Source organism: Panulirus ornatus, chromosome 51 (assembly GCF_036320965.1).
Source record: "Panulirus ornatus isolate Po-2019 chromosome 51, ASM3632096v1, whole genome shotgun sequence".
NCBI lineage: Eukaryota > Metazoa > Arthropoda > Malacostraca > Decapoda > Palinuridae > Panulirus > Panulirus ornatus.
The window spans coordinates 469157-486713 of record NC_092274.1 but is presented as its reverse complement, the minus strand read 5'-3'; the positions used below and the strand labels follow the sequence as shown (position 1 = coordinate 486713).

Here is a 17557-nt window from a genome sequence, read left to right as displayed (position 1 = left end):
GTATGTGTATCTTATATTTAACATGGATCTTAAGTCTTGCATGTCTTTCTTCATATTCCTCTATAGGCTGTTTTTTCTTGCTTCATGTCTCTCGTCGTTGACAAGCCTTTTACAACACAGACATCTTGCCTCTTACGTATCTTTAGCTTCTTGTATCTCTTTATACATATAAACTGGTCATATATACACCACAAGGTTGTAGAAGAAGGAATTTATGTTTACATGGCACGTAAACATTTATATATTCAACTCATTCAAGGGTTATATATGCAGAGAGCGTGTATGGTTTTTCTATTATCTTGATCACATGAAGATGTTCCTGAGTGATTAATAATTATGAATTGACACTAAGAAGCATAATTATCCTGACACTTGGCAGACCTAAAGCATACCGCACTAACCAGGGCTTTAGTTTATACTTCCTTTTAGAACCAATGACCTACAGCTGGCAATATACCAGAGCCGAAATCTGAAATGATAAAAAGTATATGTATTTATCACAATGAAATTTTATAACACAAATTGCTCAATGAACAGCCCATTAGCAATACTGATTCATTTATCATCAAAAGCCAATTCTAGAAAGGTTTTATGCAGTCACTACAGCAATATTCCTTTATTCTGAGTTAAAGTAATGGCCTTGCCATAGGCTCCTCTCAATTACATTTAAAAACCTCGTTTTCCGTAGGCCTCCTTCAGTTGGATTTAAAGGCCTCAAATACAGACCAGATGGTCTTTAATAATCTTCTGTTGTTGAACGTAACCACTACAATCGTCCTGCATTCCTATACAAATGAAATTATATCACATTTTCGTTTCGATGGGTAATAGTTCATTAATACTGGTATATAACCATGGTATATGAGAAACATTTATTTCATTCGTTTGATACAAGAAAGATAGTTTATGGAGAATAATCGTACGCCCGACCTGTCATAGGAGTCTGCCATCACATGATATAATGTATGGTGTCATCATCACGCGCCCTGTCTGTCACAGACAACTCCTACCCTGGTGTATGCTACCTACAGCTACGGTTATACAGTGATATATAGGGCAACGTGGGAGTTAATGGGAGAGAGAAGAGAGGTCATGTTGCGGGGGAGTGTGTGGGTGAGCGTCGTCGTCTGCTACACGTTAGGGCAGCTGTTGGCAAGGATGAGTCATACTCAACTTGTCAATTAAACCCCCTACACCTCCCTCACCATGGCCGGCCTAGGCGCTAAGGATATACTACGGAATGTGACGGCCCTCGAACAACTCATTGAGGAAATCAACTTCCAGAGAGCTAAAGAAATGCGGCAGTGCCTCATGTCTAAGGATACAGGTGAATGAGAGCAGTTGAGTTTGAAACATGTCCCAGCCTGGTGGGTGACCCGGTATTCATGACCCCTCTCCACTCATGTACTCACGTGTAATTATGAATTGAAATTTATAATGAGGGTGTTGAAATGAGACTGAAAGTCTCAGGAAAGCAGTATTTCATATACATGTCTCAGGGAAATAATATTTCTTATTGTACAGGTCTCAGGGAAATAGTATTCCATGTTGTGAAGGCTCAGAGAAATAGTATATTATATTATACAGCTCTCAGGGAATAGTATTTCATATCGCTCAGTTCTTAGGGAAATAGTATCTTCTTTGCAGATGGTAGCATTTGCATTGTGCTGTTCTCAGGTAAATATTTGTTCATTTTGTTTAAGCTCCAGAGAAATAGTTTCCTGTTGTAGAGGTCTCAAGAAATTAGTATTTCATGTTGGGTGGATTACAGGGAACGAATATTTCATGTACATGTTTTTAAGAATGATTGTTCCAGTGTAGTTGGTAATTCACTTGAAATAAAGATGCACTTTACAGATTTGGGATCTTCATTCTGTTCCTATGGATGGATTCCTTGTTTTCTCAGTAGATATTGATTTAAGAATGTATGCCTTTTTGTGTGCATTCATCTCTCGTATCTTTCAGAGTTAGATGAAAATTTTTGAGGGATGGGGTAGATGTGAGGTTAAGTGATAATGGATGATAAATATTATGTATAATAACACTAGACACAAGATGAAACATGAAATTTAGAATGATACGCTGGACATATGCAATCCAGTATTCGCTAAATTCCCTCATTTTGGAGGCTGCATACCAGTCAGAATCCCGAGGAGTCTATTCCATCTGTACGAGGTTCCCGCAGCACTCAGGAAGATGGTCAAGTTCACTGGTTGGGACCACAGGTCATAAAGTATTATGTTTGCATATATGTTTAGAGTGTGAAGTGCAAGCAAGTAGTAAGTGCTCAGTGTCTTCTTTATGATAGATGCATCATGGGCATTAAGGGTCTTGAAGTATATCCAAATGGAGTTTGTAGTGATATCCCAAGCATAAATGGGAGAGTGTGACTCGTTTGTCTGGTGAGTTTGGTTTCAGACTGACTTAAAAGGTTTGTTGTTTAGTGCTTGTTGTTTCCAAGGCAAAGATGTTGAGTGTTTGTAGCTGTTAGGCAGTCAAGATTGTTTCTAGTGCATTATTGTGTTTTTGTTTGCATCTCTCTTACCTTTGCTTTAGAAAGGATGGGAGATCAGGCTGCTGAAGTATAATTTTAAATTGTAGTGGAATGATATTTTTATTTCAAATTCTAGAGCCAGTTATTGTTCTGAGGGTATGTAATTTTGTGTTGTTTTTGTGCTGTTAATGGTATGGGTTGTGAATGTCATATTTGTCCAACATAATGCCTAGAATGGTTGGAGTATTGCTGAGTTGGAGAGATTGTCTAAACGTGGTGAGTGGAGAGTGTGAGTTGGATTTACATGTCTCAGGTTAAAAGAGTGATTTGATACTTCTGTTGAGATGCAGACAGTCTTTTCTGGATAAGCCATTCTTACAACTGTGTAATGAAGTGCTGCTGTGATGTCAGAGTGTTGTGATGTGATTGTAAGGTCATTTGCTTGGAAAAAAAACCTGTATGTTGAGTTTTGCCTGTTGTAATGTGTGGTTGTATGGAAAGAGCTTGAAGAGAGATGAAGAAAGAACTACTCCATTGTTGAGTTTAAGCATTTTATAGCTGAAGCCATTGTAAGTGACTTTGGCATGGTGGCCAGTTTGAAATCAGCCAACTGCTTTTTGTCACTGTTGTGGAGGATGTCAAATGATTTTTGTGTGAGAATGTGCCAGGGAACAGTTTTCTGTGTGGGGGGGTAGTGACAGGAATGGATGAAGGCAAGCAAGTATGAATATGTACATATGTATATATATGTGTATGTATATGTTGTTATGTATATGTTTCTCTATGGGCGTTTATGTATATATATGTGTGTATGAGTGGATGGGCCATTCTTCGTCTGTTTCCTGGCGCTACCTCGCTGATGCAGGAAGCAGTGATTCAAAATAATAAATTAATATTTTTTTTTTTTTCTTTCGTCTTTCATGCCCATTTGCTGTTTCCCATGTTAGTGAGGTAGTGCCTAGAGCACTTGAAGAAATGGTCTCATTCACTTACATCCACTCTAAAACTGAAATCAGAGTTCTGTGTCTACAACCAGGCCCTACAGATCTCTTTTTGATTTTACATGCTGTAGTTCAGCCCATTGACAGCATGTCATCCCCTGTATACAGCATGACTAAGTTTTACCTTCATTTCATTATTCAGACATTCTATGTATGGGAAAGTATTTCTCGTTATTTTGAGATTTGGAGAGTGGTGTTGCTTTATTTTTAGGTAGATGCCTAAAACAGGTATTATATATGAAATAACTACCTTGCATGCTGATTAGAGGTATTGGTTTTCAGATACAGGGTTTGTTATGGTGCAGGGAACTACATACTGGACTGACCTTTTCGTCAGACACTTCCTCTTTCAAACTGATCGCTCCACAGACGCTGATGATCTATTGTTTTTTATCAGAAAGAAGCAGCTTAAAGGGTCACGCTACATTCCAAAGTATCAGGTTTGTATTATCTCAGTGTAAGTAATGAAAAGGTAAGAGAGATGTGTGGAAATAAAAAGTGTGGTTGAGAGAGCAGAAGAGGGTGTTGAATGGTTTGGACGTATGGAGAGAAAGAGTGAGGAAAGGTTGACAAAGAGGATGTATGGGTCAGAGGTGGAGAAACAAGAAACGGGAGACTAAATTGGAGGTGGAAGGATGGAGTGAAAAAGATTTTGAGCGATCGGGGCCTGAACATACAGGAAGGTGAGAGGCGTGCAAGAAATAGAGTGAATTGGAACGATGTGGTATGCTGGGTCGACATGAAGTCAATGGACTGAACCATGGCATGTGAAACACCGGGTAAACCAATGAAAGGCCTGTGGTGCCTGAATGTGGATAGGGAGCTGTAGTTTTGGTGCATTACACATGACAGCTAGAGACTGAGTGTACGTATTCATACTTGCTTGCCTTCTTCCATTCCCGGTGCCACCCCGCCCCATGGGAAACAGCATCACTACCCCTGCTTCAGCGAGGTAGCACCAGGTGTGGGAGGTAAGTTGCTAGAAGCAGTGAAAAGTTTTTACCAAGGATGTAAAGCATGTGACAAGTAGGAAGAGAGGAGAGTGATTGGATCCTAATAAATGTCAGTCTGCAGCAGGGGTGTGCCATGTCCCCATTGTTGTTTAATTTTGTTTATGGATGGGGTGGTTAGGGAGGTAAATGGAAGAGTTTTGGGGAGAGGGGTGAATATGTAGTCTGTTGTGGATGAGAGGGCTTGGGAAGTCAGTTAGTTGTTGTTTGCTGAGGATACAGTGCTGGTGGCTGATTCAGGTGAGAAACTGCTGAAGTGGGTGACTGAGTTTGGTAAAGTGTGTGAAAGAAGAAAGCTGAGAGTAAATGTGAATAAGAGCAAGGTTATTAGGTTCAGTAGGGTTGAGGGACAAGTTAATTGGGAGTTAAGTTTGAAGGGAGAAAAACTGGAGGAAGTGAAGTGTTTTAGGTACCTGGGAGTGGAATTAGTAAGAGATGGAAACATGGAAGTGGAAGTGAGTCACAGGGTGGGGGAGGGGGTGAAGGTTCTAGGAGCAATGAAGAATGTGTGGAAGGAGAGAACATTATCTCGGAGAGCAAAAATGGATATGTTTGAAGAAATAGTGGTTCCAACAATGTTTTATGCTTGCAAGGCCTGGGCTATAGATAGGGTTGAACAGAGGAGGATGGATATGTCGGAAATGAAATGTTTGAGGACAATAGGTGGTGTGAGATGGTTTGATTAAGTAAGTAATGTTAGGGTAAGAGAGATGCATGGCAGTAAAAAGAGTGTGGTTGAGAAAGCAGAAGAGGGTGTGTTGAAATGGTTTGGATACATGGAGAGAATTAGCGAGGAAAGATTGACAAAGAGGATATATGTGTCAGAGGTGGGGGGGACAAGGAGAAGTGGGAGACCAAATTGGAGGTGGAAGGATGGAGTGAAAAAGATTTTGAGTGATTGGGACATGAACGTACAGGAGGGTGAAAGGCGTGCAAGGAATAAGAGTGAATTGGGATGATGTGGTATACTGGGTTCAACGTGATGTCATTGGATTGAACCAGGGCATGTGAAGCCTCTTGGGTAAACCATGGAAAGGTCTTTGGGGCCTGGATGTGGAAAGGGAGCTTTGGTTTCGATGTATTATACATGACAACTAGAGACTGAATGTGAACGAATGTGGCATTTTTTGTCTGTTCCTGGCACTGCCTTGCTGAAGGGAAGGTATGCTATTTCGTGTGTGGCAGGGTGGCAACGGGAATGGATGAAGGCAGCAAGTATTGATATGTGCATGTGTATATATGTATATGTCTGTGTATGTATATGTGTGTATACGTTGAAATGTATATATATGTATATGTGTGTGTGTGTGGGTGTTTATGTATATACACATGTATGTGGATTGGTTGAGCCATTCCTTGTATGTTTCCTGGCGAGGACTGAACCTAAGAGGGAGTATCCTCTTTTGGCACCCTTTTCTGTTTCTTTTTTTTGGAAAAGCAAAAAACGGAAGGGGAGGATTTATACATATTCAATATTCCCGCGATAGTGAGTCAGCAATAAGAGCAAATGATTGAGCCTAAGAGGAAAAAATGCTCATTTAGCCCGTTCTCTGTTCCTTCTTTTGGAATGTTTCTAATTTTGCATTTTTTGAATTGATAGAATTGTGCATAAAAGACTGTGTATTTCAGTTTAATGGAGAATATTATGCTCAGAAATTTGATATGGTGATGGATTACCCTGTTTTACCAGTATAAAGTAATCTTTACTTGGAATTCTTTAAAACAAAATTACTAAGGGATATGTTATCCTCTAAGGCAATCTGGTTTAAATATTTAGATGATCTCTTTGTTTGGCCAACAAACAAAAATTTACTAACATTTCTCCCTTTACTTGACAATTTAGTACCTTTTATCAGATTTACCGTGGAAGTGGAAACATGTCTAATTTTAGCATATACAGAAAACCTACCAGTGTTTGTTCTTATACTCATTTTTAGTCAGCTCAGTATTGACAAATTTAAACATTCATCATTTTGGTTGATGTTCCCCAGGGCATTATGTATATGTAGCCCACAATTTATTGATAATGAGTGAAAGATGTATTTTATTGGATCCAGATTAAAGTATGTTAAATCTTTCAGTCATAAATCTCTTAAGTTAGCAACAAATCATTTAATAGAAGTAACCCCAAATCTCCCCTTGATATCAAAATTCCTTTAGTTCTCCCATTTTGTGGTAATTTTATGTGAGTCCCTTGGTTGCTTAAATCCTTTAATGTAAATGTAGCCTTCAGCAATGACAGTACTGTAAAGAAAAATCATAATAAAAAACTTGCCAAAAGATTCTGTGGGTTGTGTTTACAGAATACCTTGTAAAAGCTGAAACATTTTTTTATATTGGGCAGACTTGTAAGGATCTCTATGTTAAACTTACACAACTTAAAGATGGTATAATAACAGGACAAGAATCAAATGCTTTGTTCAGTCATATTAAGAATTATGACCATTGTATTGATTACGGTAATGCCATTTCAGTTATTGATTGTAACTCCATGACCAAGAGAAATATCAATGAATCTTCTTATTAAATACACAAAGAAATGTAACATGAATATTAGTGAAGGTCTGTACAAGGTGGATAGCTTTTTCGTAGGCACAATTTTTAAATGGTTCCCTGTCCTGTCCACATATGATGGTTGTGTATGAGCTCAATTCTTTGTCTCTTGTTGGTTATGTATGAAATAATTTTCTTGTCCACAGACAGAGGTGGAAGTGTATAGGAGAGACAGTCGCAAGTTGCCCATTGGGGACCCTGATGTTGACTGGGAAGAAACTGTCTACCTTAATCTCATCATTCACCAGTTTGATTACACCCTCACATTGGCTGTTTGTACTCGCACAAGCCCAAAAGACCTTCAGGTGCTTCGACGTCATTCTCAGGTCTGAATGAATATTCTTATATTAATTTGATTGTTGCTGAGTACCATACTTAATCATGTATTAGAATCTTCTTCTCACATATTCCCTTTTAATCTGTAACATACATATCTTACAAGCCTTCCTTCTTATTTGTATTACTGTTTAAAGGAATCCCTGGCTTACCCCAGACACTTCTAATGCCCTGGTTGAATCCATTGACAGCACATTGACCCCGGTATACCACATCATTCCAGTTCACTCTGTTCCTTGCACCCCTTTCACCCTCCTGCATGTTCAGGCCCCGATTGCTCAAAATCTTTTTCACTCCATCCTTCCACCTCCAGTTTAGTCTCCTGTTTCTTGTTTCTCCACCTCTTTCCACCTCCAATTAAGTCTCCCACTTCTCCTCGTTCCCTCTACCTCTGACGCATATATCCTCTTTGTCAATCTTTCTTCACTCATTCTCTCCATGTGACCAAACCATTTCAATACACCCTCTTCTGCTCTCTCAACCACATGCCTTTTATTACCACACATCTCTCTTACCCTTTCATTACTTACTCGATCAAACCAACTCACACTACATATTGTCCTCAAACATCTCTTTTCCAGCACATCCACCCTCCTCCGCACAACTCTAGCTATAGCCCACGCCTCGCAACCATATATTATTGTTGGAACCACTATTCCTTCAAACATACCCATTTTTGTTTTCCAAGATAATGTTCTTGACTTCCACACATTCTTCAATGCTCCCAGAACTTTCACCCCCTCCCCCACCCTATATGGCCTTCTGTGGCTAACACAACTTATTTTTGTACTGCTTATGGTGCAGCACATGGTTTTATGGTGATTTATTCCTTTTTATCTGTTGTCTTGATTTCATCTGAAAATTTGGATTTTCAAGTTAAGAAAAAAAATTCCCTCAGAGGCTGTGTCCTGCAAACATGAGATACATTTCACTGGAAATATAGGAAGCAGCAGTCTACTCTTACTCCTTGTAAGCTATATCAAGATAGGAGGCAGCTGTTTATACCAACTCATGTGAACTATACCAGGGCAGTAGGAGGCAGTCTCCTCTTACCTCTTGTGAACTTCTCATTGGTATTTACAGTGATTGCTGGTTTTCTTGACCATGTCTAAGTCACTTAGCAAAGGCTTTTGGGCCAAAATTACTGACCTACCTCAACCACTAGAAGCTCACATTTTGCAGATTTTGGGTGCCAACCCAAGATGGTTACAGAAGATAAAAGTTTTTTTTTCCTTAAAAAAAGGAGTAGAAGGCTGAGCAGGATGACAAAAATTAGGGGGAAAAAAATCAGCTATTAAAACTCTTACCTCTGTCCTCTATGGTCTGCCCCATATTCATGAGAGCATGCCCAGACAAAAGAGGAGTGCATGAAAAAATTCCTTCAGATAAGTAATCTCAAGGCAAAACATTCTTTGTGGTGCATCAAAGGAAACTAGATGCCATTTCTCCTGGAGGAGGAACCTCAGAACCAATAGGCATATTCTCAACATCAGAAAGGTCATGTGTCTGCACATGGCATGAAACTTACTAACACTCCTCATGGTGCCCAAGGCTAGCAGACAAGAGTTCACATAAGAAAGAGAATTACAGCATGAAAAGAAATACTAGATACTGCAGAGAGAAAAGGGAAACAGTTCCTGCCACTTATGTACAAAAGTATTTCTTTGCATCTTCTTTAGCAAGTTTTTAAGTTCATGCTATGTCGTCTGGTTGCTTGCTATCTTCATCCCTGAAGAACTGGTGACTGTCAACATCGTTGATCTGTTTTAAATATTTGAAGCTTGTGATCAGGTCACCCTTACTCTTTTCTCTTCCAAGATGGGCAAATTTAAAGCCTTTAGCCTTTCTCTGTGACTCAGCTCACTTAATTCTGGTACCATGTACCATTTTTGTTGCCTCCTTCTGGAGGGAATTATATTTTATCAAGCCTGTTGGCTAAATCTCATTTAAAATACAGTACTTGTAGGTAGGTAGGTAGGTACTCTCCCTCTTGTTTTAAACTTTTTCATATAGAAAGAAAAAATGTCAGTGGGAGAAAAGGTGAACCTTTCACTGATATGATAGGGCTTCTCAGGACAACAGGCTAAGTAGTTTACCGTCTTATCAAATCATAATCACTTTAGTTAAGAGTTACGAAAGTTTAGTGTAAGTCATCTCTCTTCAGCAAACAAAAATTTAGCCTAATTACAGTTTTAATTTTGCAACATTTTATTTCCTTTATGGAATGCAGACTTTGTCATTGTTATTATTTGTTAGCCTATGAATATTTGTCCAGTTAAAGAAGACCCAGTTTGTTTCAAGAGTATGTCTGAAATATATGAATATGCTCTTTGTTTCATGTAACTTACAGAAAAGGATAACCAGTGTTGTTCATTATTATATTCACAAAGGATTTTATTGTTAGATGTTAAAAAGGCCTTATTGATAATTTTCATTCAATAAATTCTCTTCTCTTACAAAGTTTACAGGAATTTTAGTATATGAAAAACCTATTTGCCCTTTTTTATTCTTACAGAAAGTTTATGCGAGCCCAAGCCGTCGTCGAATGGACACAAAAGGAGAAGTGGAAGAGATAACATACCCCAATGTTTGCTTTCATGTAGATAATTTTGATGAGGTAATGGTTAAACTTCATGTCAAGCAGTGTTTATGTGATTCGATATGAAGGTTTTCAAAAATCATTCATTCAGTAGATGAGACTTAAGATACAAAATATGTTTGTATTAGGCATACCTTTGTTAAGAATCTTATATGATTGATTCTTAAATATATGTAATCCAGCCATAATAAAATCTTTTTAGCCTGGGATATGCTCTCCATTGGTAATTTTAAGATACACTGAGGAGGTTAAGGAAATTATGAAAAATCAACACAGGGTTTGAAATTATATCACATGAATATGAGCAAAAGTAAACTCGAATATTAGAGGAATATTTATAGATATGTAGAAAGTGTATTATAAGTTGGATGTGTTGGAAATGAGGTGCACATTTCTTGGCATACTCAACAGAATTATTACTCTGTAATTCAAGAGTTTACTTTTGCTCATATTCATATATAACTACAAAGCCTGTGTTGATTTTTCTTAATTTTCTTACCCTCCCCAGTGTATCTAAAAAGAAATGACAGTATTTGAGGTTAGAGAAAGCTATAGTGGTAAGTGTCAGTCTTACAGAGCAGGCTGACCAGGGTCTGCTGAAATAGTGTAGACATAAGTAGAGGATCTATGAGTCAGAAGTGGAGGGATCATAGGGAAGAGGGAGGTTGATTACTTACTTACCTACATAACTAAGACAAGATTTAGCTAATCTGTTTATGGGTTGGGTGGTAAGGGAGAGAAAGCAGATATGTAGTCTTTTATGGGTTAGGGGCTTGAGAGGTGAGTCAGTTGTTGTTTGCTGATGACATGGTGTCACATTCATGTAAGAAACTGCAAAAGTTGGTGTCTATGTTTGTGAGGGAGTGAAAGGAGAAAGTTGAAAGTAAATGTGAATAAAAGCAATGTTATTAGGCTTATTCGTGAAAAAGAAAGGTTATTTGGAGTATGAGTTTGAATGGAGAAAACATGGAGGAAGTGGAGTGGTGTATATCTCTGGTTGTGGATATGACAATGAATAGAACCATAGGAGTTGAGGTGAACTGTAGAGTGGATGAGGGGGTAAAGGTCTTTGGTGCATTGAGGAATGTGCAAAAAGAGAAATTACCATGCCAAGATGGGTATGCTTGATGGTATAGTACTTTCATTCTTGTCATATGGATGCAAGGCATGGGCCTTAGACAAAAATGTAAAGAATAGAGTGAATGTGTTGGAAATTAAATGTTTAAGGACAATATCTGGTGTCTTCCTTGAATGCTCTACAGTACATTAATATACCATCATGACCTGCCTGTTATGCCAGGCATTTTATATGACTTACCATCCTGAAAGACTTTAAGCCGATCACCTTTCTCATGACCACAGACTCCTCTCACATCTTCATTCTTTGTTCTATCCATCATCATAATTCCAACATTACTATGGACATTATCCATCTTTGCTGCTCTTAGTTTTTTACCTTTTCTTGCTGATATACATATGGGTTTCACTATATGAGTCAGTCAGCATTAGACTGAAACTGGTGCAACTTCAGATTATATCAGTGAATCATTCATATGTGATTTGCTGCTGTTATCTAGGGTTTGCTGATGTTTCATATATCAACTTAATTGATTTTGGTTCAGGCAGAAAAATCTTACAGCAGTGATTGAGAGCCGATTGAAATATGCCAGATGAAAGTATGGATACCAGTTACAAGATGAATTTTTAGTGGGATTTACAATAGCTAGATCATGATGCATTTACTTTAAAGATGATATCTCTCCTAAAACTGTCCTTATTTGAATTGGTTTTTAATATGCTAGTACATTTTATTCAGGTGTTTTATTGAGCTTGAAATTTCATACACAAAAACAGCCTTGTTTAGGAATAGGTAAGATTTCTAATGTGATTATGTTTCCTTGATTAGGTTTTTGCAGATATGCTAGTCCGTGATGGAGAGATGGTGTGTGTAGAGCTTGTAGCTTCTGATCATGCTGGCACTCGTCAAGCAGTCATCTTCTTAGGTTCCATTAGATATGATGCACTGAAGCGTGTCTATGATGCCCGGGTGAGTAAAGGTAGAGAATAAAATGATTTTGAAGACAAGAGAAAGAAGATGCTGTTACCTTCCAAATTTTCATTATCTTGTGTTCTACATTTGATCATCTGATCAGGGCGGGCTACATGTAAAGCATGAAAAGATAATTTTCTTACTGGTACTTACCTGTTCTAATACAATTTTCATAATTATTGAGTAGATGGTACATTGCAATAGGTGGAGTAGAGGAAACTGTATGGCCTGTGGAACTGTGTTGCAATGTTTAATCAGGGAAATTGCTAATTGGCTGACATGTACTTAATTGATGGATACACGATACTTGTATCTGTGTATTTTACAAGAACAGGAAGCTGTTACTAACAGCTTAACCCACAGCTGTGAAGTAGAGTGAAAGCTAAGAAATTATGATGGAGTATATCTGCCTGAACTGTGGTAATATTTACAAATGCTTGTAGCAGTGGCAGTCATATATCCATTTGTGATGTCAACTGATATGCATGTAGTGTATTGTATATGAAATTTGTTAGGATAACAGGAGTGGAAATGAGTTGTGGGGGGGTGGATAGTGATGCCATTTCCTGTGTGGTGGGGTGGTGACGGGAATGGATGAAGGCAAGCAAGTATGAATATGTACAAGTGTATATATGTATATGTTTGTGTGTGTATATGTACATGTATATATATGTGCATGTATGGGTGTTTATGTATATATATATATATATATATATATATATATATATATATATATATATATATATAAGCAGTGAAAAGTTTTTATCGAGGATGTAAGGCATGTGTACGTGTAGGAAGAGAGGAAAGTGATTGGTTCTCAGTGAATGTAGGTTTGCGGCAGGGGTGTGTGATGTCTCCATGGTTAATTTGTTTATGGATGGGGTTGTTAGGGAGGTGAATGCAAGAGTTTTGGAAAGAGGGGCAAGTATGCAGTCTGTTGTGGATGAGAGAGCTTGGGAAGTGAGTCAGTTGTTGTTCGCTAATGACACAGCGCTGGTGGCTGATTCATGTGAGAAACTGCAGAAGCTGGTGACTGAGTTTGGTAAAGTGTGTGAAAGAAGAAAGTTAAGAGTAATTGTGAATAAGAGCAAGGTTATTAGGTACAGTAGGGTTGAGGGTCAAGTCAGTTGGGAGGTAAGTTTGAATGGAGAAAAACTGGAGGAAGTAAAGTGCTTTAGATATCTGGGAGTGGATCTGGCAGCGGATGGAACCATGGAAGCAGAAGTGAATCATAGGGTGGGGGAGGGGGCGAAAATTCTGGGAGCCTTGAAGAATGTGTGGAAGTCGAGAACATTATCTCCGAAAGCAAAAATGGGTATGTTTGAAGGAATAGTGGTTCCAACAATGTTGTATGGTTGTGAGGTGTGGGCTATGGATAGAGTTGTGCGCAGGAGGGTGGATGTGCTGGAAATGAGATGTTTGAGGACAATATGTGGTGAGGTGGTTTGATCAAGTAAGTAATGTAAGGGTAAGAGAGATGTGTGGAAATAAAAAGTGTGTGGTTGAGAGAGTAGAAGAGGGTGTATTGAAATGGTTTGGTCATATGGAGAGAATGAGTGAGGAAAGATTGACCAAGAGGATATATGTGTCAGAGGTGAAGGGAACAAGGAGAAGTGGGAGACCAAATTGGAGGTGGAAAGATGGAGTGAAAAAGATTTTGAGTGATTGGGGCCTGAACATGCAGGAGGGTGAAAGGCGTGTAAGGAATAGAGTGAATTGGAATGATGTGGTATACCGGGATTGACGTGTTGTCAATGGATTGAACCAGGGCATGTGAAGCGTCTGGGGTAAAGCATGGAAAGTTCTGTGGGGCCTGGATGTGGAAAGGGAGCTGTGGTTTCACTGCATTATTACATGACAGCTAGAGACTGTGAACGAATGTGGCCTTTGTTGTCTTTTCCTAGCGCTACCTTACACACGAGGGGGGAGGGGGTTGTTATTCCATGTGTGGCGAGGTGGCGATGGGAATAAATAAAGGCAGACAGTGTGAATAATGTACATGTGTATATATGTATATGTCTGTGTGTGTATATATATGTGTACATTGAGATGTATAGGTATGCATATTTGCGTGTGTGGACATGTATGTATATACATGTGTATGTGGGTGGGTTGGGCCATTTCTTTCGTCTGTTTCCCTGCGCTACCTCGCTAACGCGGGAGACAGCAACAAAGCAAAATAAATAAATAAATAAATATGTGCGTGTGTGTGTGTGTATATGAGTGGATGGGCCATTCTTTGTCTGTTTCCTGGTGCTACCTTGCTTGATGCGGGAAACGGTGATTAAGTATAGAAAAAGTGAAAAAAAAATATACACATATGCATACACAGACATATACATATACACACATGTACATATTCATTCTTGCTTTCCATCATCCATTCCTGGCTCAATCCCGCTTCACAGGAAACAGCATCGCTACCCTCCTGCTTCAGCTAGGTAGCACCAGGAAAACAGACAAAAAAGGCCACATTTTTTTCACACATTCTCTAGCTGTCATGTGCAATGCATTATATGATGATGAAATGTTTTGATGCTCTCTTATGATATTTAGGCAAGCTTGAGCAGTAAGGTGGCCCAGAGGATGATGATGGGATTATTTGCTGGGAACAGTAACCAGCGGATAGAGTTTGTTCGTATGAAGGGACCACAGGGGAAGGGCCATGCAGAGATGGCAGTGACCAAACCCAAAGGTCAGTTTTTGTACCAATAACGTGCCATTGATATAGTACATATTGTAGTGCTTTACCATTTTTTTTTCTTTATATGCATTGATGATATGGTGAGAGTTTTGGATTTTAAAGTGTGGTAGAGGCCTTTCATAAATAGTGCTGTAAATGCTGAATGTGTGTAAATACTGCTGTATGCAGAGGATTCAAATCTCATTCTATAAACCATTCAAGGTTCCAGGTTTCCAAGCTGAAATAACAAAGTTGAAAGGAAAAGAATGTTAATGTGAATGTTAATCTACATTAGGCAACTGTATCTGAGGACATAAATCCAAGCTGTAGGTAAAAAGAGAATTATAAAGAGGGTGAAAAAAGAATGTAAAGGCATAGTCAGCCCATCTTACATACATAGATTAAGGCAAATTAAAATGTATGAGTGTTAAAATGTAGTTCACTAGTTAGGCTGCTGAAAAAGGTAATTTGAAATTCATTCAACTTGTAGATGTGTTAAGTGATTGATGTTGTAGTTGTAATGCTCTCACATATATAAGTTTGTGAATCACAGAGAATACCTATTTTGTTAAAAAAATCATATCTGTGTTTAGATTACAGTAACTGGGAGGTTACATGCTCATCCATCCTGTTCAGTCAGGGCAAATGAATGCAATGGGAAGCTGAAATAGCCTAACACAGTAATGACTTTTGTCCACACAACTTTCTAGTGTGTGAAACTACTCCTAGAAGTTATGAAATGACTTTCATGTTGTTATATACATTGTTGTACATAATTCACAGCATAACCACTAAAAACAAATCACAGAAGAGCTAGGATCACTAGCCCCATGCACTGATATGGGTATATGGCTTGAGTATGTATCCTTAGATTGAAGTTTGTTCAGCATAAAAGATAGTCAGCAGTGGTTTGTTACTTGTCCACAACAAAATTCAAAACAGGAATACACTGCTTCCCAGGAAGACATCATCAACCATCAGCCTAGGAACTACGGAAATTAATTATTTGTTTAAAAAATTGAGGACTTAACATTCATATTTTGAAGAATCGGTAGTAAAAATATTCCTGCTGGTACGGCATGGTTATAAAACTGGTGGACAGCACAAATCACCCATTTATCTTGAACAGCAGATATTGCAAGCTTATATGTACTATGTAGGATTCTTACTTCTGTCATTTTAGAAGGAAATTGAATCAAAGCAATATTGTTGCTGTTCTGTAGACCTTTTTTCATTTGACAGATCTTTAGTAAATCACAGATATGATTATCATTTATGTCCAGGACACAAAACCTCAATATTTTAATTAAGAACTTAGGTTAAACAGTTTCTGATTAGAATATAACAAACTTTAAGTTTTAGGTCTGTATCCCTATGCCTTTGTGACAAATGTTTGTTTCTTTCACTAAATATTACACAGATATTCACAAAGCTAAAAGCGGTAACCATGAAACACTTTGTTTAAGCTTCCAAATGTATACTCACAAATATACCTCGCTGACTTGGGAGTTGGCGGTTAAGTATTATAAAAGGATACTTCCCATGTATTCCCTGCATGTCGTAGAAGGCAACTAAAGGGAGTAACACTGGCCATAGGACCGACCAAGCTGTCTGAGACTTCACTTTTTACTCCTACTCTGTTTGGAAGGTGCATATGACTTGTTTTCATTTTTTTCTTACCAAGGATGTGAGGCATGTGTATGAGTAGGAAGAGAGGAGAGTGATTGGTTCCTAATGAACGTCGGTCTGCGGGAGAGGTGTGTAATGTCCACATGGTCGTTTAATTGGTTATGGATGGGTGGTTAGGGAGGTAAATGCAAGAGTTTTGGAGAGAGGGGCAAGGATGCAATCTGTTGTGGATGCGAGGGCATGGGAAGTGAGTCAGTTGTTGTTCGCCGATGATACAATTCTAGTGGCTGATTCGTGTTAGAAACTGCAGAGGTTGTTGACCGACTTTGAAACAGTGTGTGAAAGGAGAAAGTTGAGAGTAAATGTGCATAAGAGCAAGGTTATTAGGTTCAGTAGGGTTGAGGGACAAGTTGATTAGGAGGTAATTTTGAATGGAGAAAAGCTGGAGGAAGTGAAGTGTTTTAGATATCTGGGAGTGGACTTAGCAGTGGATGGAACCATTGAAGCAGAAGTGAGTCACGGGGTGGGGGAGGGGGCGAAGGTTCTGGGAGCAATGAAGAATGTGTGGAAGGAGAGAACGTCTTCTCGGAGTGCAAAGATGGGTATGTTTGAAGGTATAGTAGCTCCAACAATGTTATGTGGTTTCGAGGCATTGGCTATAGATAGGGATGTACGGAGGAGGGTGAATGTGTTGGAAATGAAATGTTTGAGGACAATATGTGGTATGAGGTGGTTTGATCAAGTAAGTAATGTAAGAGTAAGAGATGCGTGGAAATAAAAAAAGAAAATGGTTGAGAGAGCAGAAGAGGGTGTGTTGAAATGGTTTGGACATATGGAGAGAATAAGTGAGGAAAGATTGACAAAGAGGATATATAAGTCAGAGGTGGAGGGAGCAAGGAGAAGCAGGAGACCAAATTGGAGTTGGAAGGGTGGAGTGAAAAAGATTTTGAGCGATCAGGGCCTGAATATACGGGAGGGTGAAAGGTGTGCAAGGAATAAAGTGAATTGGAATGATGTGGTATACCAGGGTCAACTTGTTGTCAATGGATTGAATCAGGGCATGTGAAGCATCTGGGGTAAACCATGGAAAGTTTTGTGGGGCCTGGATGTGGAAAGGGAGCTGTGGTTTCGGTGCATTACACATGACAGCTAGAGACTGAGTGAGAACGAATGTGGCCTTTGTTGTCTTTTCCTAGCACTAC

General features: G+C 38.8%; 1 protein-coding gene across 3 annotated transcripts in view; it reads left to right on the top strand.

Moving 5' to 3' along the window:
* Nucleotides 1–948: 948 nt before the first annotated feature.
* Nucleotides 949–17557, top strand: part of LOC139764780 (uncharacterized) — a 65131-nt gene continuing 48522 nt past the window's right edge. For 2 of the 3 annotated variants that reach the window (XR_011716465.1, XM_071691661.1), the window contains exons 1-6: nt 950–1327; nt 3778–3935; nt 7205–7384; nt 9910–10011; nt 11900–12040; nt 14600–14738. Coding sequence is in view for 2 of the 3 variants with exons in the window: in XM_071691661.1 (XP_071547762.1) it covers nt 1207–1327; nt 3778–3935; nt 7205–7384; nt 9910–10011; nt 11900–12040; nt 14600–14738 (841 nt within the window). In the remaining variant the exon portion in view is untranslated. Of the gene's footprint in view, nt 1328–3777; nt 3936–7204; nt 7385–9909; nt 10012–11899; nt 12041–14599; nt 14739–17557 lie in introns of all 3 variants that reach the window. The other variant, XM_071691662.1, reaches the window with a different exon arrangement.